Source organism: Rhincodon typus, chromosome 14 (genome assembly GCF_021869965.1).
Source record: "Rhincodon typus isolate 14 chromosome 14, sRhiTyp1.1, whole genome shotgun sequence".
Lineage (NCBI taxonomy): Eukaryota > Metazoa > Chordata > Chondrichthyes > Orectolobiformes > Rhincodontidae > Rhincodon > Rhincodon typus.
This window is the reverse complement of record NC_063345.1, coordinates 42,802,510-42,825,232: the sequence shown is the minus strand read 5'-3', so window position 1 is coordinate 42,825,232 and position 22,723 is coordinate 42,802,510. Positions and strand designations below refer to the sequence as shown.

The window sequence follows — 22,723 nt, the reverse complement described above, 5'->3', positions numbered from 1 at the left end:
AACACTTGTGTTCTGTCCGCAAGAACGATCCCGAGCATCCGACTGCCTGCAATTTCAACACACCATCTTATTCCCTGGCCAACATTGCTGTCTCAAGCTTGCTACAGTGCTTCTGCAAAGCTCAGCATAAGCTGGAAGAACAACACCTCATTTTCCATGTGGGGACACTGACCTTCTGGACTCAATATCAAGTTCAATACCTTGAGGGCCTGAAGACCTTCTCCCATGTCCCTACCCAAACCACCACACACTGAGGTCTGTCATCTCATGGATTTCAACTACAAGCAAACCATTATCAGCCACTAACAGTCCCCATTAGCAGCTATTCACTTTCTCAGGTTGGCCATTACCTATTTGTTTATCTGCAAAACTGTTTTCTCTCTCTTTGAGCCTGTCTCTACCTATCATTTGCTCCTTTCCCCAGCTCCCCCATCCTACCTTCAGCATATATCAACCTTTTCCTAGCTACAACCAGTTCTAAAGAAGGGTCACTAGACTTGAAACATTAACTCTGCTTTCTCTCCACAGATGCTTCAGCCTGGCTGAGTTTTTCCAGCAATTTCTGATTTTGTCCCTGAATAAGTCCTCTGTGTGCTGTTTTAAAGAGACATGGCTGACTCCTGCTTCACCTGACTGTGTTTTACAGCATGAAGGTTCCTAAATCCATCAGATGGACTGCACTTCATCCTCAGACAAAGCAAAGGGCAGAGGGAGTCTGACTCCTAATCAACACCTCTTGGTGTTCAGACGTGATGACCTTGGTGAGTTACTGCTCCCCAGACCTAGAATATCTAAAGGTGAAGTATCATCCCTATTACCTGCCATGGGAGTTTACTTCTGCTTCCTGACAGCAGTTCACATTCCACTCTATGCGGAAGTGAAGAGCACACTTGATGAAACATTCACCACTACAAATAGCCTGATACAGCATTCCCTGAGGTCTTGTTCATTGTAGCCAGTGACTTCAACCACACAAACTTTAAGAGTGCACTTCCAAGATACCATCAACACATCTGCTGTCCCACCAGAGGCCCAAACAGCCTGGACCATTGCTATACAATGATCAAAGACACCTAACGCTCCATTCCCCCACCCACATTTTGGTAAATCAAACCATAAAGTTGTGTTCTTCTCTCAGCTTACAAGCAGAAACTGAAGCATGAGGATTGGTACAGAAAGTTGTACAATGCTGGTCTGAGGTAACGAACGAGCTCCTATGTGACTCCTTTAAGACGGTTGACTGGTCTGTATTCAAGAATTCAGCAGCCAACCTAAATCAGTAATAGTACTTAGAGGACTGCATGCCAAAGAAGTTAATCCAAGTGTCCCCCAACCAGAAACCATGGATGAATCGGAAGATCCACTCCCTACTAAAGTCCAGGTCTGAGGCATTCAAGTCGGGTGATACTATACAGGAAACCTAGGTACGATTTTCACAAAGCCATCAAGGATGCTAAGAGGCAATACCAGACGAAATTCAAGTCTGAGACAAAACACACTAACACACATCGACTGTGGCAAAGCTTACACGGTATAACAGGCTGCAAAGCGAAGTTGAGTAGAATTGCGGACAATGCATCCCTCCCTGACAAACTCAATGCATTCTATGCACATTTTGAACAGAAGGTCAGTGAAATAGTGCCATCTGCCCCATCAGCCTTGGGTTCACCTGTACCCATAGTCACCCATGCAGACATCAGATCTGCTTCAAGAAGACTACTATCATCCCAGTGCCAAAGAAAAATCAGGCAACATGCTTTAATGACTACCATCTGGTGACTCTGACATCCATCATTATTGAAGTGCTTCGAGAGGCTAGTATGGCACATGTCAGCTTTAGCCATCCAGATTGCCTTGATCCATGACAATTCACCTATTATTGCAATAGCTCTGCAGCAAACGTCATCTCTCTGGCCCCACACTCATGCCTGGAACATCTGGATAACAAGTACACTTATGTCAGACTCCTACTTATTGACTTTAGTTCCACCCTCAACACTATAATTCCAACAAAACCCATCTCCAAACTCCAAGACCTAGGACTCAGTTCCCCTCTCTGCACTCCACACTTGATTTCCTGATTCACAAACCACAAATCAGTAAGGATAGGTGACTAGACCTCCTCCATAATAATCCTCAACACTAGTGCCTCGCAAGACTGCGTACTCAGCCCCTTATCATACTCTTTATACAGTAACAACCATGTGGCTAAATTCAGCTCTAACTCAATTTACAAATTTGCTGATGACACCATCATAGTGGGTCAGATCTCAAACAAGGATGAGACAGAGTACAAGAAGGAGATAGACATCTTAGTGGTATGTATAAAGACAACAATCTCTCCCTCAATGTCAGCAAAATGAAAGGAGCTGATCATTGACTTCAGGAAGCAGAGTGGAAGATGCATTCTTCTCTGTATCAATGTGGCTGAGATGGAGGTGATCAAGAGCTTCAAATTCCTGGGAGTAAATATCACCAACGATCTATCCTGGTCCATACATGATGACGCTACAGTCAAAAAAGCACACTTGACATAATTATGTAAGGTATGATTTGTCTGGATAGCATGGAAAACCAAATTCTTCACTGTATCTTGATACATGACAATAATAAATCAAAAATTTCCTATGAGTGGATCTGTACTAAGGACTGTGACCTTAAAGTCACCATAAATCCTCACTGCGTGATCTGCTTTTAAGACCAGAATGATTGCCATGACTGATTCACTGATGGTTACAGTTTTCAACATTCTCACATTCACCAGCCATTCCAGTTCCTCCTCGACTTTAAACTTTAAAATGGTCTACAGTACTGGACGCACCTTCAGTCTCTTCCGACAAGTCTCTGGTTTCAGTTGTATTTTCATTTTGACTCCTTTCATTCCCGCCAGAGTTTGCTTGAAGGCATGTTTATAGTTCTCCAGGAATTCTTGCAAATTCATGTTTGAGTCTGCCAGTCTATTAACCATGCATCAATTCAACTTTAATTTTGGGAATGAGGAGTGTCCGAATAATATAGGGTATTCACCTTTTCCCATGTATAATTTAAATTCTGTGCACTGGTCCCTGAACTGCACTTTTATCAGTACATTGTCCCTCAGTGGCATCACTTGTTCCATGTATGTTCATAGTGTAATCTTGGCAGGCTTGTCGTAATGCCCTTCACTTCTCCACATAGACTCAATCGGAGACACAGCTAGGTCTGTATCCACTTCCATCTGTACTATCTTCCCCTCTAATTTGGAAAGAACCTAGCTTACCCCATACCAGCAAGATGTTTACGCAAAACATTGTGTGGCATGTAGGACACAATGCCAGGATCTTGGGTTCAATTCCAACCTTGGGTGATTGGCCTTGTAGAGTTTGCACGTTCTCCCAGTGTCTGCTTGGGTTTCCTCTGGGTACTCCAGTTACCCCCCACTGTCAAAAGGTGCATTTATTAGGTAGATTAGTCATGATGAAATTGCCCAATACTGTCCAAAGATAGGTGGATTAGCCATGGTAAATGTAGGGTTACAGCTATCGTGTGAGATACGCTTTGGAGAGTCGGTGCAGACTTAATGGGCTGAATGGTTTCTTTCTGCATTGCAGGGTTGCTATGATTCTACATTTTGGATGCAAATCTCTGCTGACTCTGGCCCATGTGCTTCTTCCACAGACCCAGATGACTCCCTGTTTACTTCCTGGCTGGCAACATACACCTTATGACTTGTCCTCAGGATTGTTTCTTTTTAATGTACCTTCTCTTGTTGAGTAGTAACGGGCAATGTTGGCCCACTTTTTTTTTACATTTTCGGCACTGGGCTTCTTGAATCCACTTTTTTACATTTTCGGCACTGGACTTCTTGAATCCACTGTGTTGTCTCCTTGTAGCCAAACTTGCCACATTGTGGCATTTTGCAACTGGTAATGCAGTCTGCTGAATGTACACGTCTTTATCCACTCTGACATTGACACCCAACTGCATTGCTTTGCTGGCTGTCAACTCCATTGAGGGAGTGATTTTGAAAGTTGCCTTTAAATCCAGGTCTCTCTTTGTTAGTAGCTTCCATTGAATGGCTTAATTTTGGATGCCACAAACCAACCAGTTCTACAAGGCATCCTTGAGGAACCCTCTGAATTCACAAAGTTCCACTAACCTCTTTAAGCTGACCACAAATTGGGCTGTTATGCCCTTTTATAAAAATGGAAATGTTCCACAATCATCAGTGGCTTGTTGCAAAATGACTTTCTGATGCTTCGCATAATTCTTGTTACATCTTCTCAGCTGGTTTCTCTGGTTGCACTAATCTCCTTACAAAGGTGAAGGTCTTGCTCCCAATGGTGATCAAAAAATGTACCATGAAGTTTTCAGCCATTCTGTTTGCCTATAAGTAAGCATTAAAATGTTCAGTGTACAGAATCCAACTTTCTGTCTCTTCGTCAAACTGTCACATTGTTCCAAATTGGCCCGCCATTTGTTTTCCCACTGCTCGAGTCTATGTAGCCAGTAGCCACTCACAGCCTGAGTCCCCTTGGTGAATGTTCTCTGTAACGAGTTTGAGTACTGAACTTTTTAGCCATTGGCTGCAGCCTGAGTCCCCTCATGACCACCAGTTTCGGCCCACTTCCCACTTCCCCAGCATCAACTACAACAGGAGTCCTCTCGCAACCACTACCCTTAATGTCTTGGTCTGTCTCCAGCAAGTCTACCACTCTACTTCCTCAATCCTGCACTGTTTCCAAGGTTTAGGCGATGTTCGATCTCTTGACTTCTTTCCAAAAACAACAGTGGCACACCTTTAGTGGACCATAACTCAGTCTCAAAGACAATTCAATTTATAAATTATAATAAAACCACGAGGTAAGCCAGTAGAACTATCACCAGGAACAAATTTATTACATGTCAAAATAGCCGTTTCATCTATCTTAACTTTAAAGTTACAGTGTCAAAATACAGTGAACCAAGTCATCATCCTAAAACATAATGATCTTATCTACAAACCCCACAATAGTAACAGGCATCAAGAATATTGAGGATGGCACAATGTTACAGTCTTACATACTTTCTCCACTCCCACCTCACTTTTAGCTTAATATCTCAGGTAAATTGCCTGGTACAACTACAGGTGCACAGATTTGATTTCCTCCCAAATTCTCCTTCCCTCAATTACCCTTCCCCTTCTAATTTTGTGCGTTCAGGTACCCAACAGTCACTTTTGCAGCCTCAAGAGGGAGCGGTTAACATAATACCAATGATCAAGAAAGGCCAGCACTTGATCTGACACCTGCAGCAAAAAAAACTTCATTGCAGAAGCTTTAGCGGCTAATATAGTACAGAATTTGAAGAGCACTTGGTTTGTAACTGAGCATGACTGGGTTGCAGCAGAACTGGGGGGAAAATTGTGTGCCAGTTCATCAGAGGGTGGGGTCACAAACAAATTTTATGACAGGTGATTCACATAAATTGTTTGGCACTGGAATATAGAATGCAGATGAGGATGTGCGTTAAGATGCTTAGAACATTAGTAGGCCTGCTAGGCATCCTACCTTCACTGACAAGGAGCATGGAGGATTAAAGCTCCAACATAGAAAAGGATATATTTATGTATAAAAATATTACAGAAATATTATTGTTGGTAAAACTTTATTGGAAGATCATGGCCAAATGGGTGCTGTGATAGAATGAGCAATGTTGGAGGCAAGATGCTAAATGGATATTCCAGAGGGGAACAGACATCTAGGAACCCAATCCCAAACTGCCATCCCAGAGCAAAGGGGCAAAAACAAAGTTGCTGGAAAAGCTCAGCAGGTCTGGCAGCATCTGTGAAGGAGAAAACAGAGTTAATGTTTTGGATCCAGTGACCCTTCCTCAGAACTGACGGTGGCTGGGAAAAGATCAGTTTATATGCAGAAAATAGGGAGGTGGGTGGGGTAGGGAGTAAACGATAGGATAGAGCCCAAAGAGAGAGAAAGGTAGTTGGACAGATAAAGGAGTTGCTAACGATCAGGCTGGGAGGGTGAGTAGTTGTTAATGGGGACTGTTAGTGACTAACAACAGGGGGTGTGTAATAGCAGGCTATGTGGTAACAAGGCCTGGTGTGAGAGTCTGGAGGGCTGTAGGGTCCCTAAGCGGAAAATGAGGTGTTGTTCCTCCAGCTTCCGTTGGGCTTCACTGGAACACTGTAGCAAGCCAGAGACAGGGATGTTGGCAGGGAGCAGGGTATTGAAGTGGCAGGCAACGGGTAGTTCAGGGTCTCCAGAACAAAGGGACCCTAGCTGCATTCTCTCTTCTTCCTCTTCCCAAGGTGACATCAGGAAGTCTGATGGTAATGGCTGCATTGTCAGTATGGAAAGGTTATGGTGCATTCAAAAGACCACAAGTACATCAGAGTCACACTCCACAGTGCACAAGCAGTCCAGAAAGCAGAATATTTGCTTAAGAACACCGATGGCTTTCACCATACACTTGTTGCCATTGCATGGGGTAGTGGTGAAGAGGAATCATTAGTCACATATTAACAAAACAGACCCTTGCCCACTCTCTATTCCTTCTTGGAAGACTGAAAATGGAGGAAATGGCAAACTGTCTCAGGCCGTAGACATTGTAATTGCTGCTAAGATGGCACAAATTTATTAGCATTATTTTCCTTTACACATAGTCACATAATAATGATGATCCTTCTGGCTTTTATATTTGTCCCCATTGCTGTGGAACCAGCAGTGCCAAATGCATGCAGTCAATGGTTTTATTATACCATTGGGTTAAACCTCCTACCCTGCCTAATCCATATTCCTATTCATCCTCCCCTTTCAGCATAATGGACTTCCATCACTTTCTGAATGTGACAAAGATGGCAGACTGAGAGGAGTTTGCTATGTTGCCTGTTCACGGGAGATAACTCATTCACATAAAACTGACCTTTACAGCCATTAGTAGTGCTGCCTTCACCAAGATGCAAGGCTACAGATCCTCTTGGAGTGTAAAAATTCTGTGACCACTTTCTTGATGAATCACAGTTATCTCAGTTGTGGCTGAGGTGGGATAGAGGTAGAAAGCTTTTGCTAGGTAGGGCCTCTTTCCTCTTTGCAGAGCTTTCCCTGCCTGCAGCCTGAACTCTTCTTTCATCATATTCTGGAACCAGAGGCACTGCAACTGCAACTGCAACTGCAACTGCAATTCCTATGCCTCTTGCAAATTTGATGTACACTGGTGACCAAATCCTCTGCTCTCTATGAATGGATGCACTATACGATGAAGGTTCATAACATATTATTATTTGAGAGCTTGGGTTCTGAAGTGGAAGAAGAATGTACAGAAGTTGAAGCTATATTTTTATTTTGCGTGTTAAAAACGAAAAGACACGTTTTCCAGTTTTGTTTTAGATTTGTTCTGAGAATGATGGTGGGATGCCTAAAGATATGCATCTAATGAGGTCTTTAAATCCTGGAGGTGAACTGTGGCAACAGTATTCCAGTAACACAAAGTCAGAACAATCCAGAAGAATTCAGGCAAAGTGCTGGCTGATTCAGAGAATACATCCCAAAAACAGACGCACTATCATTACCAGACTCTGTTCAGTCTGCATTGAAAAGTAGCCCTGAGTGGCCCCATCCTGCCGATCTCCTTTGCCACTTTGGCCACCTTGCTGCAGAGTCCTACTCTGGTACCACTTCAGACATTGTTGAAGACGTGATGCCTCCGACCGTGACCAGTTGCCTTGAAGCCTCCATCACCAAGCTCTAAAGACTAAAGAACTAAAGGAAATGAAAGGAAAATAAAGAGAGAGATGAAGAAAGAAAAGCTGTTGGAGTGGATGAGCTTTGGTGAGGACTCCTAGTCCTCTGCCATTAGAAGAAAACTCCAGAAACAGAAGCTATTGTGGAGTCACAAAGGAAGACATTGCACAAGTCTGCTGAAGACATGAGTTTAAGGAACACATAGGGAATATAGGAGCAGGAGTATGCCATTCAGGCCCTTTGAGCCTGTTTGCCATTCAATGAGATTATGGGAGATCTGAGGCCTAACTTCAGATGCCTGCCTTTCACCCATATCCCTTAACACCTTTACTTAGCAAAGGTTTATCTGTCTCAGGATCAAAATTAACTGAACTAGCATCAACTACCATTTGTGGAAAAAAGTTCCAAACCTCTACAATCCTTTGTGTGTGAACTGCTTCCCAATATCTCTCCTGAAAGGTCTGGCCTTAATTTTGATTTGATTTTTTGTTGTCATATGTACCTACATACAGTGAAAAGTTCTGTATTGCTTGCAATACAGGCAGATTATAGCAAACAAGGTCATGCAAATTATACAGTGCTTAGACAGAGCAAGACATACAAGGTAACGATTGCACGGGAGGTGCGCAAAGCAAGATTAACATTAGATTTGAAACTGGAGAGGTCCATTCAACAGTCTAATAACAGCAGGGGCAAAGTTGTTCTTGAACCTGTTGGTGCGTGTTTTCAAGCTTCTGTATCTTCTTCCTGACGGAAGAGGTTGTAAGAGGGTATTATTGGGGTGGGAGGGGTCTTTGATGATGTTGGCAGCCTTTTTGCAGCAACGTGTAGTGTAAATAGAGTCCATGGATGAGAGGCTGTTTTCCATGATGGTCTTGGCTGTGCACACGACTTTCCATGGTTTCTTATGGTCCTGGGCAGAGCAGTTGTCATACCAAGCTATAAAGCACCTGGATAGAATGTTTTCTATGGTGTATCTGTAAAAGTTGGACATGTCAAATTTCCTTGGCTGCCTGAGGAAGAAGAGGCATTGTTGTGTCTTCTTGACTGTCACATTGGCGTGGAAGGTCCAGGACAGATTGTTGGTTATGGTCACTCCTAGGAACTTGACACTCACAAACCTCTTCTCCTCAGCTATGTTGATGTAGGTCGGATGTGTCCTCATCCTTTCTTCTTGAAGTCAATGATCAATTCATTTGTTTTGCTGACATTGACGGAGAGAGACTGTTATCATTGCACCATGACAACAAGCACTCTGTCTCCTTTCTATATTCCATCATTGTTTGATATCCGGCCTACAACAGTGGCATCATCAACAGATAGATGGAATTTAGCTACACTGTCATGGGTGCAAAGGGAGTACAATAGAGGGCTAAATACACATCCAAACAGGGCACCAGTGCTGAGGATTACCATGGTGGAGGTGCTGTTGTCTATCTTCACTGATTGCGGTCTGTGGGTCAAGAAGCTAAAGATCCAGTTGCAGAGGGTGGAACCGAGACCTTAGTCTTGGAGTTTTGAGATTAGTCTGGGAGAGATTATAGTGTTGAAAGCAGAACTGTATTTGATGAGTAGGAGCCTGACACAAGTGTCCTTGTTATCCATATGTTCCAGAAATGAGTCAAGGGCTTGGGAATTGGCATCCGTTGTGGACCTGTTTCACCCGGTAGGCATATTGCAGGGGAATAAGGCAGGCTGGGAGGCTGGAGTTGATGTGGGCCAAGACTAACCTCTCGAAGCACTTCATGATTATAGAGGTCAGAGCCGCTGGGCAGTAGTCACTGATGCACACTGCATGTGTTTTCTTTGGTACTGGAATAATGGTGGTCTTCTGGAAGCAGGTGGGGACTTCAGATTGTAGAAGGAGAAGTTGAAGATGTCAGCGAACACTTCCACCAGCTGGTCTACACAGGATCTGAATGCATGGCAGTGGTGGAAAGTTTTGAGAACTTGTAGGTTTGGGTGAGGATGAAGTGGAAAAGAATCAGAGAAACTGAAGAAAGTAGAGAGAGGAGAATAGCAGAGTGCTGTGGTAAAAACAGATGGCAGAATAAAGCATATTGGAGAAGAGTGATGGTATCAGATTTGTGTAACTACTAAACCAAAAGCTCATGCTCGGCTCGGCACAGTATTAAGTCAGAAGCCGTACAGGTGGTCTTGGGAGACCATTGCAGCTGAAACCTTTGGCTCTGGCCAGCTCTGGGATTTCATTCCCGGCAGCCAGGGAGATCCTACTGGCCTCGTCTACCAACGCTATCAGAAGAACAGGTACAGTTGGCGTCTTCTCAGTATCCACAGACATTGAGGCGGGGAAATCCAAGATTTTGTTTATATCCTAAAATAAAACAAAGAACTGCAGATGCAGGAGATCAGAAACTCAGCTAGTCTGGCAGCGTCTGTGGAGCCAGAAACACAGTTAACGTTTCGAATCCGGTGACTTCTTCTGGTTGCAGCGACCAACTCCACACAGCGCCCCTCACCCCACCACCATTACCCACTCCCCAACCCGTCAAGTGTGATTAGAATCACTTGTTTTATGTTAAAGCAAACAAAAAGGAATTTACCTCAGGACGAACATGAACATAGCTGTTCATATATGAGGATTCTTATATTATTAACGAGAGCAAGAGAATGATACCAACCCCGTCCGGATCACCTGCGAGTTTGGTACACCTTTTATTTTTAAATGAGACGGGAAGCGAGACCGTTAAGCAAAACAGACCAGCTGACAACGCACACCTGCTAAAGCCAACGGCTGTCCGCCGAGGACGCAAATAGTGGGGCGGGGCATCGGAGGGTGTGGGACGTCAGAAGGGGGTTGGGCGCTTGTGAGGGTGGGCTGTCTCTGAGAGGGCGGAGCCCGATGCCTGAGGCCGAGCCTCGGTTTGGCTCAAAGTGCCGGGTTGCACGCGCGTTGTTTCCCTCGCGCTTCCGTTGGCAGGAAATCTGTCAGTTGGTGAGATAGAAACGGGGAAGGCCTTGTGAGCTGGAGGGACTGTTTCTTTTTTGGGAATAGATTGCAACCTATTTATATGATTTCCCATTAGTTGGAGAATCGCTCAGAACATTTGTCGTTCTTGTTGTGTGCATTGTACTTTTAGTTAAATCTTATCTGAAACAGTGGTGTTGTGACTTCCTGGATTGAATTTCAAGAAAACGGGAGGAAACCATTTGCTTCCTTTTTGTATCTGCTATGATTGCTATTCGGAACCAGTTGCAAAAGGATGTTTTCACACCGCAGGAGGAGAGGTTGTTGGGCTTGGTCTTCGTCTGGAAAGCTGGAAAGAAGCGGAAAAACTGTATCTTGTGCGCCGCAGGTGCGTACACTAAGCAGTTGGTGATAGAGAGCTGTTCGTGACCGGTTTGAGATTTCACGCTGTGGGCAAAGGTGCATCATGCGAACCCCGTTTGGAAAAGTTTTACTTTTAGACTTTTCTGCGGCCCAAACTCTCGATACTTTCCATTATTTGTTCATCCAATATGTATGTAGTTTTAAAATAACGCAGTGTACTTAACATTCATTCTTCCAAATGCCAAGTGTAAGAGATAGTCGTTTAGCCTTTGTTTTTCTGATTTAGAGTTGGGAACGTGTCTTCCAATCTGAATATTCTCTTTCAGTAGATGTATTTGATCCGAGGATGTGCATATTGAAAGTTGGAACTGGTATTCTAAAAGGGTCAGAATGGACGAGGTTGACAGCAAAAACAATACGTACGCATTACATATTTAAAAGCTGCTTGGAGTAATAATTGCTTTTTCCATTTGGAAAAATCATTATCCTGGGAAAGTCGCTAGATTACATTTTGTCAAAACTTAGCCGAGGCATTTCTATTGATTAATTTGTTCTGAGTTAAACAGTTAGATTACCAGGCTCGAAACGGGGAGTAAACTTGAAAACTTACCACAAACTTGGTAAGGAGAATTTTGGAGTAATTTTATGTCTGCAGTTTCCGTTTTAGACCTTGCTGTTTGTTTTTGGGAGTATTCAATGATTCTTGAATAATTTCATTGCAAGTAATCCAGACTGTTATTTTAACTCAGTTTGAGAGATGATTTAGAACCATCAATCCTGTGGCAAAAGTGAACTACTGATTATGTGGGTTACATATGGATTCACTGAAGGATAACAACCTGCTGGTACAGATACTGCTATTGAAGCTTACTGGTGAGGAAAGTCAAAATGGTGGTGGAACTTGTTATCCTATGTAAATATAATTTTGAACTTTTTTATGTAGGAAGATATATTTTTGACTATTGAATCATTTATTTGAATTCTTATTCTGATAACTGAACACAACGTATCTATGAAAACTACAGTAGAAACTGCACGGATCATTTGGATTAATGCAACAACAATTCAAGACTAACATTCCAAACATATCTTTAAAAGCCCTATTAATGCCTGAGGAAACAAATGACTTCCAAAAGCTCCTTCCAATGTACTTGCACTTAAAGAGTCATAGTCATTGAGTCATACAGCACGGAAACAGAACCTTCAGTCCAACTGATCTGCGCCAACCAGACAAACCAACCTGATTTCGTCCCATTTGCCAGCATTTGGCCAATATCTCCCTAAACCCCTCCTAGTCATATACCCATCAAGATGACTTTTAAATGTAATTGTACCCACCTCCAGCACTTCCTCTGGCAGCTTGTTCCATATACACACCATCCTCTGTGAAAAAGTTACCCCTTGGGTCCTTTTTAAATCTTTCTCCTCTCACCTTAAACCTATACCCTTTAGCTTTGGACTCCCCTACAAAGAGAAAAAGACCTTGGCTAAACACCCTATCCATGCCCCTCATGATTTTATAAGCCTCTATAAGATCACCCGTCAGCCTCCGATGCTCCAGAGGAAAAAAGCCCCAGCCTATTCAACCTTTCCCTGTAACTCAAACCCTTCAGTCCTGGCAACGTCCTTGTAAGTCTTTTCTGCATTCTCTCAAGATTAACAACATCCGTCTTATAGAAAGCTGAACAGAATTGTATGCAGTATTCTAAAAGTGCTCACCAATATCTTGTACAGCCACAACATGAGGTCCCAACTCCTCCTTTCCATCTGGTATGATGTATCAATTGCTTACAATGCTTTTCTCAAAATTGGGGTGATCAAACACAGGTTGGGATAACAACTTTGCAAGAGATCTATGTTTAGTGCAGAAATATCATTCCACATTTTCAGTCACCTTTTATTTTACTTCTTCAACTCAACACCACTCTGGCCTCACTGTGCTGGTCCAGTATAGTGTTCATTGAGAACTTGTAAGCTTCAGGTACAGCATCTCATTTTTACAGTTGTGACTTAGAACCTTGCAGACTCAATATTATGTTCAACAAATCCTGATCACTTCTAAAATTCATTCATTCATGTGAGCAATACTGATTGTGCCAGCATTTATTGCTTATCTCATTTGGGCAGCATGGTGGTTCAGTGGTTAACACTGCTGCCTCACAGCACCAGGGACCCGGCTTCGATTCTAGCCTCGGGCAACTGTCTGTGTGGAGTTTGCACATTCTCCCCATGTCTGCATGGGTTTCCTCCAGGTGCTCCGGTTTCCTCCCACAGTTCAAAGATGTGCAGGCTAGGTGGATTGGCCATGCTAAATTGCCCATAGTGTTCAAGGATGTGTAAATCAGTTGGGTTATACGGGAATGGGTCTGGGTGGGATGTTCTGAGTGTCAATGTGGACTTGTTGGGCCGAAGGGCCTGTTTCCACACTGTAGGGATTCTATGATTCTATGATTTCTAGTTGTCCTTGAGAAGGTGTGGTCTATTTGGTGTAGGAACACCTTCACTGCTGTTATGGAGGAAGATCCAGGATTTTGACCAACACTGAAAGAACTGTTATATATTTCCAAGTGAGGATAGTGAGTGGCTTGAAGGGAAACTTGCAGGTGGTGGTAATCCTGTGTACCTGTTGCCTTTTCCTTCTAGATGGTAGTGGTCATGGGTTTGGAAGGCCCATCAAATCTGATCCACTATTTGATCATGGCTGTATGTTTCTCAACCCCATTCTCCTGCCTTCTCCCCCTAACCTTTGAATCCCTTACAATCAAGAACCTATCTATCTCTGTCTTAAATGCACTAAATGACTTGACCTGCAAAGCCCACTGCAGTAGTGGGTTCCACAGATTACCCACCCTCCAGATGAAAAATTCCTCCTTATTTCAGTTCTAAAAAGTTGTCCATTCTGAGGCTCTGCCTTCGTGTCTTAGTCTCTCCTGCTAGTGAAAACATCTTCTCCATGTCTACTGTATCCGGGTCTCTTGGTATTCTATAAATTTGATTAAGATCTCCCGTCATCCTTCTAAACTCAGTTGAGTACAGACCTAGAGTCCTGTATTGCTTCTTATACAACAAGCCCTTCATCCACTGGATTATTCTTGTAAAACTCCTCTGGACCTTCTCCAAAGCCAGCACATCCTTCCTTCGATACAAGGCCCAAAGCTGCTGTTAGTATTCCAAATGCAGTCTGACCAGAGCCTTGTGTAGCCTCAGCAGTACCCCTCTGCATTTCTAACCCTCTTGAAATAAATATTAACATTGCGTTTGCCTTCTGTAGTGATGGGAAGCAGGTGGATCTTATTAACTATGCAATCCTTGATTGGGGTTGTTAACCTGGACCAATCAGACAGTCCTGGCTGACCAATATGAACAGGAGATTCATTTTGGGGATTGACTCTGAGCTGCCTGGCCACACCCAGTGTACTGTGCATGTGTAAATAAAGGGTTACTTGGTGACGGGATACTGGCCCCTGTGCAGTTATTTCAGTGGTAATGGGAGTAAAAATATGTGCCTAAAGAATATTTCCTCGCAACAGTCATCTTTGAGTTGGAGTAAGCATTTCTGGCATCATGCCTTTATTTGGGAAACTTGACTTATTTGAACCTGCCATCAAAGACTGGGCCCAGTATGTGGAAAGAATACGATATTTCTTCCGGGCAAACGACATTGGCACAGATGAAAAGCAATGAGTAATCATTCTGACCACTTGCGGGCCTGCAAAATTCTCAGTTATTAGGGGCTTAACTTTCTCCGATGCACCAGACACTAAAACCTTCCAACAGTTGACAGATTTGGCTAAGGAATATAATGATCCCAAACCTCCTCTAATTCTGAGATGCTTTCAGTTTTATTTGACTGTTCAAGAACCAGGAAAATCTGTAACGGGATTTTTGATGAGGTTAAAACAACTCACAGAGCCTCACACAGAGCATGTCATGAATAAAGGGACCGTAGGCCAGCCAACAGCAGAACCCCACAACAAAGCCAAGCCTCGGTCAAATGGCTAAAAATTTCTTCAGGATCTGGCCTGGTAAACCATTGTAGTACCTGCCGGTATGTGGACTTGAGAAAGCAAAGGAGTCCTTCAAGGCCTGACTTGAGTAAGAAAACTCATAGGCCGGTATCCAGGAGAGTGCACTCCCCGGTAACCCCATCTACGTGTGGGTTCGAACAGTTAAATTCTTTAGGAATATCCAAATCACAACCAACTAAAATTAAATATAACAAGGTGAAGAGCTGGATGAACACAGCAGGCCAAGCAGCATCAGAGGAGCAGAGCCTCAGAATGGACAACTTTTTAGAACTGAAATAAGGAGGAATTTTTCATCTAGAGGGTGGGTAATCTGGAACCCATTACTGCAGTGGGCTTTGCAGGTCAAGTCATTCAGTGCATTTAAGACAGAGATAGATAGGTTCTTGATTGTAAGGGATTCAAAGGTTAGGGGGAGAAGGCAGGAGAATGGGGTTGAGAAACATATCAGCCACGATCAGAAAAGAAGGGTCTAGACCCGAAACGTCAGCTTTCCTGCTCCTCTGATGCTGCTTGGCCTGCTGTGTTCATCCAGCTCTACACCTTGTTATATCAGATTCTCCAGCATCGGCAGTTCCTACTATCTCTGTAACAACTAAAATTAATGTGTGGTTAAATGGTCACCTGGTCCTCATGGAGATTGACACAAGCGCAGATGTATATGTGGTTGCAGAATCTGTCTTTAAGCAGATTTGCTCTGGACTCCAACCCTTAAATTTGTGCAAAACCTTGGCCAGACTGAGAACGTACACTGGGGAACCTTCACAGATTAATGCTACGACTTTGGTTCCGGTGTCCTATAAGAAGCAGTTGGTGCAGTTACCACTGATTGTAGTAAGTGGTTCGGGCTCAAGTCTATTGGGGTGGAATTGGTTGAGAAAGATTCACTTTGATTACCTCAACATTTTTCAACTAGAAAATGGCTGCCTCAGTGAAGTCCGAATGAAATACCCAGGAGTTTTTCAGTAAGGGCTTGGGACTATCAACGGGGCCAAAGCCACTTTATATGTTGACCGGAAAGCAATTTCGTGGTTTTGCAAAGCCTGTCCAGTGCCATTTGCCTTGTGGGCAAAAGTAGAGGTGGAAATCAGGAGGCTGGAAAGTGAAGGAATCATCAAACTGGTGCAGTTCGTGGAATGGGCAGCACCGGTCGTGCCGATTATGAAGCCTGATGGCTCAGTTCGCCTTTGTGGGGATTTTAAACAAATGGTAAATGGCTTCTTGCAGCTGGATAAATGCCCAATCCCTCACATAGAGGACTTGTATGCAAACTTGGCAGGGAGGCTGTCTTTCATGAAGCTGGATATGAGCCATTCCTACTTGCAGTTGCGACTAGATGAGCAATTGCAGGAGAACGCCACGATACCCATAAGGATTTTTACCAGTATACAAGACTGCCATTTGAGGTATTATCAGCCTGCGCCCTTTTCCAGCGGATGATGGAGAACATTTTACAAGACCTACCCCAGATTGCCATTTATCTGGATGACGTGTTAATAACTGGGAAGACCAAAAAAGAGCAGTCGAAATGTTGAAGGCAAACTTAAAGAAACAGCCTACAGCTTCACTCGATGTCAAATTATCCTGGTTCCTGTTCGAATACAGGACCACCTTCACAGAACTATGGGGATAGCTCCAGCAGAGTTTCTTGTGGGGAGAAGACTCCACACAAGGTTAAACCTGGTATTTCCGCACCTGGCTATGTCGGTGAAATGGCAGCAGGAACGTCAATGCCGGCCACTCGCTTCCTCAAAGCAAGAGAGACAGTTTACTGCAGGGGACGAAGTTTGGTGCTGGAACCATGGAAATGGCCCTGCATGGGCACAAGGTGAGGTCAAGTCCTGTGACACACAAAGTTCAAATAAGTGAGGCAGTCCTGAACAAACATGTGGACTACCTGAAAGCTGCTACCTTGCAAACAGGGCAGGAGCAATACATACCTGGCCCCTGAGAACAGCCAGAAAGACTATCAGAAACTGGGATCTCCCCGGTCATGTCGAGTGTCAAGTAAACCTCAGTCTGAGACGGATGTAGCCTCGATACAGTTACTGCCAGAAGAAGATGAAGAAACTCTCCTGAGGCCCTCCGGACGTGAGATGGGCTATGGCTGGGTACATGTCACTGTGTCAAAGGAACTGGACCTCGGGTGAAAACGTCGCAGGAGAAGCTACCTGACAAAGACCAGGCGTACATCCCCAGACTTTGGGGGTAGGCCGGGGGAGTATAGTGATTGGAACCAGGTGGATCTTATTGACTATGAGATCCTTGATTGGGGTTGTTACCCTGGGCCATTCAGGGAGCGCTGGATGACAAATATAAACAGGAGATTCAGAATCCCCTCACTTCAGGAATTGACTCTGAGCTGGCTGGTCACAGCCAGTGTGCTGTGCACATGTAAATAAAGGGTGACTTGGTGATGGGATAGCAGCCTCTGTGCAGTTATTTCACCTTCCTAACTGCCAATTGAACCTACATGATAGCCTTAAGAGAGCCCTGAACTAGAACTCCCGGATACCTTTTGTGCTTCAGATTTCTGAAGACTTTCCCCATTTTAGAGAATAGTCTACACGTCTCTTCATCCTAGCAAAGTGCGTACCATCACACTTTCCCATATTGAATTCCATCTTCCACTTCTTTGCTCACTGTCCGTGCTTGTGCAAGGCCTTCTGCAGCCCCCTCACCCCCCACCCCCCACATCCTCAACATTACCTGTCCCTCCATCTATCTTTGTGTCATTTGGAGCTCCATTAGTCATCAGTTGCCATCCTGAAAAAAACATTTATCCTCACTCTGCTCCCTGCCAGCCAGCCAATCATTTTTCCATGCCAGTACCTTACTCCTGACACCATAAGCTGTTACCTTACATACAGCAGCCTTCTGACCAGCACCTTGTCAAAGGCCTTTTGGAAATCCAAATAGATCACATCCATTGGGTCTCCACTGTCTGACTTGCTTGTTACCTCCTCAAAGAATTCTAACAGATTTATCATTCATGACCTCCCCTTGCTGAAGTGGTACTGTCTCAGCCTGATTTCAAGTGCACTTTCAAGTATTCTGCAATCTTATCCTTAATAATGGACTCTAAAATCATACCACTGATCGAAGTCAGGCTAACTGGCCTATAGTTTCATGCCTTTTGCCTCCCTCCCTTCTTAAATAAGGGTGTTATATTAGCCATTTTTCAATCCACTGGGACTCTTCCTAAGTCCAGTGACTCCTGAAAGATCACCACCAATGCCTCTGTAATCTTGGTAGCCATTTCCTTCAGAACCCTGGGGTGTAATCCATCTGGTCCATACATCATAGAATCCCTACAGTGTGGGAGCAGGCCCTTAAGCCCAACAAGTCCACACTGATCCTCTGAACACCATCCCACCCAAACCCATCTCCCACCTCTTTTCCCTGTAACCCACCTAATCTACACATCCCTGAGCACTATGGGTAATTTAGCATAGCCAATCCACCTAACCGGCACATAAGACCATAAGACATAAGAGCAGAAGTTAGGCCATTCAGCCCATCTAGTCTGCTGTGCCATTCAATCATGGCTGATAAGTTCCTCAACCCCATTCTCCTGCTTTCTCCATCCATGCCTCTCATGATTTTATAAACCTCTATAAGGGCACCCCTCAGCCTCCAACACTCCAGGGAAAATAGCCCCAGTCCATTCAGCCTCTCCCTATTGCTCAAACCATCCAGTCCCAGCAACGTGGTTGTAAATCTTTTCTGAACCCTACTCAACAATTGTACCAACCAGATACCTGATCTGATTTCCACGTTCAGAATTTGTGTTATCTATTTCTCGGGGAAGCAGTGGAGAATTGGAAGTGGTATATAAAAAAGGTAAGTTGGTGCTTTAATAAGATGCAAATACATGGAAATAGGGTAGTCACTATTCAAAGGCAAAAGACTGCAATTGCCATTTAAGGCTTGGAAGAAAAATTGCTGATTTTTTTCTCGACATTGGGATTGTGTTTTTCTCATTGTCTCCATATTTTTCCATATTCCTCACCATTGCTCATGTCAAACCAAGGAAGAGAAAGTTCACCAAATATTGAATATTTCAATCCGATTACTTCAAAATCTTACGCAAAGTCTTAGCTTTTCATGATAACCTACATTTTGGAAAAAATGAATCACCTTGATTGTTTATCTTGTCCTGCATTCATTTGCTGTTTATTTTGCGATATTTATTTCCTACTTCCTGTGAAGTATCCTGCAGCATAGAATTTATTACTGTGCCAAATGTTGTTTGTGCATTGAAAACAAAACATTATTATGTATCAAATAGAGCACGCAAAACGCGTGAGTCATCTTTAAATTCAACAGCAACCTCTGGCGTTATGTCATTTGTTTTTGATTTTCCTGTGATACCTGTAAAAATTCCTAAAGTCTGGAATTCCAGTGCTGAGAGCATCTTCATATTTTCTCAGGAGTGGCTTTAAGGTTGTTCTAATCTTCATGCATTCATGGATCACAGAAACAGATGGCCATTTATATGATCAGTTATCTCTATTTAACTCTCATTTTGGTATCTCCTCAATCTGGGCCCCAGATTTCATAGGTCAGTGAGGATGTGTTTCAATGAATTTATTTTGAATAGCAAGGGTACCCTTTTGTAAATCTGAGCTACCCTTCTGGATATAGTTCCAGAAATGTTGGGCAGTGGGGCAATGGATCAGGTGCCCTTGGGAGGAGGCATAGTCAGATACTCTTTGGACCTGTTAAAAGCAGATAAGAAAGTTCCTATTAAGTGCATATATCCATTGGAACTGCCAAACTGTCAAAGAACTGTTAAATTAAAAAAACCCAACAAACTGCGGGTGCTGGAGACCTGAAACACTAAAAACAAATTTTTTGAAGCAGTCATACTGGATTAAAAATGTTAGTTCTGCTTCTCTCTCCACAGATGCTATCAGACCTGTTGGATTTCATAGGATCTCTACCATTTGGAAACAGGCCATTCAACCCATAGAGTCTGCACTAATTGTCCGAACAGCATCCCATCCAGACCCACCCCCGGTACTCTATCCCTGTAACCCCGCATTTCCCATGGCTAACCCACCTAACCTGCACATCCTTGGACACTATAGGCAATTTAGTAAGACCAATCCACCTAACCTGCACATCCCTGAACACTACGGGTAATTTAGCATGGCCAATCCACCCTAACCTGCACATCTTTGGACTGTGAGAGGAAACCGGAGCACCTGGAGGAAACCCATGCAGACACAGGGAGAATGGTGCAAACTCCATACAGACAGTCACTTTCTCATTATTGATAGCCCCTACACTCACCTCTGCCCCCTGACTCTCATAAAGTTCTGGTATGCTGTTGATGTATTTCCCTGTGAAAATGATGCAAAGTGCCAATTCAGTTCATTTGCTATTTCTTTGTTCCCTTCTCCAGCCTCATTTTCCAGCCATCCAATGTCCAATGCCTCTCTTACCTTTTAGATATCTAAAGTAAACTCTTGCAATCTTCTTTTATATTACTAGCTAGCTTACCCTCGTATTTCATCTTCTCCCCTGCCTTATTGCTGCCTTAGTTATCCTCTCCTGGTTTTTAAAGGCTTCCCACTTATCTTTACCACATTGTACGCTTTTTCTTTTGCTTTTCTGCTGTCCCTGACTTCCCTTGTCAGCATGGTTGCCTCCTCCTCCTCCTCTTTGTATGTTTCTTCTTCCTTGGGCTGCATTTGTACTGTGCCTGCCAAATTATCCCCAGAAACACTTGTCATTGCTTCTCCTCTTCCTTCCCTGCTAGGGTCCCCTTCCAGGCAACTCTGGCCAGCTCTTTTCTCATTACTTTGTAATTATCTTTACTCAATTATAATATTGTTACATCTGATTCCAGCTTCTCTCCCTCAAATCCCCTTGGGGTTCTTTCACCTTAAATTCCTTAATCAAGTCTGCCTCATTACTCATCACGCAATCCAGAATTGCCTGTTCCCTAGTGGACTCTACCACGGGCTGCTCCAAAAAAAATCTCATAGTCACCAAGTTATACAGCACAGAAACAGACCCTTCAGTCCAACTCGTCCATACCAGCCAGATATCCTAACAGATCGAGTCCTATTTGGCAGCATTTGGCCCATATCCTTCTCAACTCTTCCTATTCATATACCCATCCAGATGCTTTTTAAATGTTGTAATTGTACCTGCCTCTACCACTTCCTCTGGCAGCTTGTTCCATACATGTACCATGCTTTGCGTGAAAAAGTCGCCCCTCGGGTCCTCTTTAAATCTTTTTCCCTCTCACCCTTAAACCTATGCCTTCTAGTTCTGGACTCCCCTACCCTGGGAAAAAGACCTCGGCTATTCACCCTATCCATGCCCCTCATGATTTTATAAACTTCTATAAGATCACCCTCAGCCTCCACTCCAAGGGAAAAAAGCCGCAGCCTATTCAGCGTGTTCCTGTAGCTCGAACTCTCCAATCCTGGCAACATCCTTGTAAATCTTCTCTAGCCCTTTCTCATAGACATTCCACTAATTCGTTTTCTTGGGATCTGCTACCAACCTGATTTTCCAAGTCCACCTGCATTTTGAAGCCCTTCATGATTATTGTAATAGTGCGTTTCCTACATGCTTTTTCTGTCTCCTGATTTATTTTCTTCCCCTCATCCTGACTACTATTAGGAGGCCTGTGCATAACCCCCCATCAGGGTCTATATTCCTTTGCGATTTGTCAACTTTACCCACACAGATTCCATGCTTTATGACTTTGTCACTTCTTGCTGTCGATTTAATTTAATTTAATTTCTTACTAATATAGCAACCCTGATCCATCTCCTGCCCATCTGTCTGTCATTTTGATGGAAAATGTATCCTTGGATATTTAAATCCTTGGATCAGCCCTGATCTTCTCGTAGTCACGATTCTGTGATTGTATCTGCCAATTTCAATTTGAGTTACAAGCTCACTTACATTATTTCATCAACTCTATGTATTTAAGTATAATACCGTCAGTCCTGTATTGACTGCCCCTTCTCATAGTCACCTCCTTACCTGCTATGCCTAAAGTTAGATTTCTGACCTTTTCCATGCTCTTGCTCATTTACACCTCATCTCCAACCTGTGGTGTCATTAGAGTTGTTTTTGGGCTACATTTACATTCCTTTTCAGTCCACTACAGTATTCTATAGACAAACAAGCAAATCTCGTTCCTTCCTTTAAGGAACAATTTTACCCTGGGTGATAATCACTGCTTTTCATGGATACCGATTCAGATTTATTTTCTTAGCTGGTCATGCAATTCCCATTGCTTTGTTTAAGGTTTGTTTCCTGGCTGCAAAATAACACAAAACTGGATGGGAGAGTGAGCTGTGAGGAGGATGCAGAGATGCTTCAGTGTGATTTGAATAAGCCAAGTGAATGGGCAAATGCATGGCAGATTCAGTATAATGTGGATAAACATGATGTTAGCTACTTTGATAGCAAACACATCAAGGCAAAATATTATCTGAATGGCTGTGAATTGAAAGCGGGGAATGTGTAACAAGACCCAGGTATCCTTAGATGCCAGTCATTCTGAAAGGCCGCATTAAGGTGCGACAAGTAGTAAAGGCAAGAGGATTCAAGAACAAGAGCAGGGATGTCTTGTTGCAACTATATAGGACTTTAGAAAAACCACACCTGGAATATTGTAGACAGCAAGGTGCAGGGCTGGATGAACACAGCAGGCC

The 22,723-nt window shown here is 43.5% G+C and overlaps 1 protein-coding gene across 1 annotated transcript in view; it reads left to right on the top strand.

Annotated features, from left to right (window-relative positions):
- Positions 1–22,723, top strand: part of LOC109935445 (exocyst complex component 1-like) — a 109,579-nt gene that overhangs the window by 12,603 nt on the left and 74,253 nt on the right. The window contains exons 4-6 of the mRNA XM_048605323.1: positions 9,848–9,986; positions 10,872–11,055; positions 16,958–17,146. Of these exons, the coding sequence (XP_048461280.1) occupies positions 9,848–9,986; positions 10,872–11,055; positions 16,958–17,146 (512 nt within the window). The remainder of the gene's footprint in view (positions 1–9,847; positions 9,987–10,871; positions 11,056–16,957; positions 17,147–22,723) is intronic.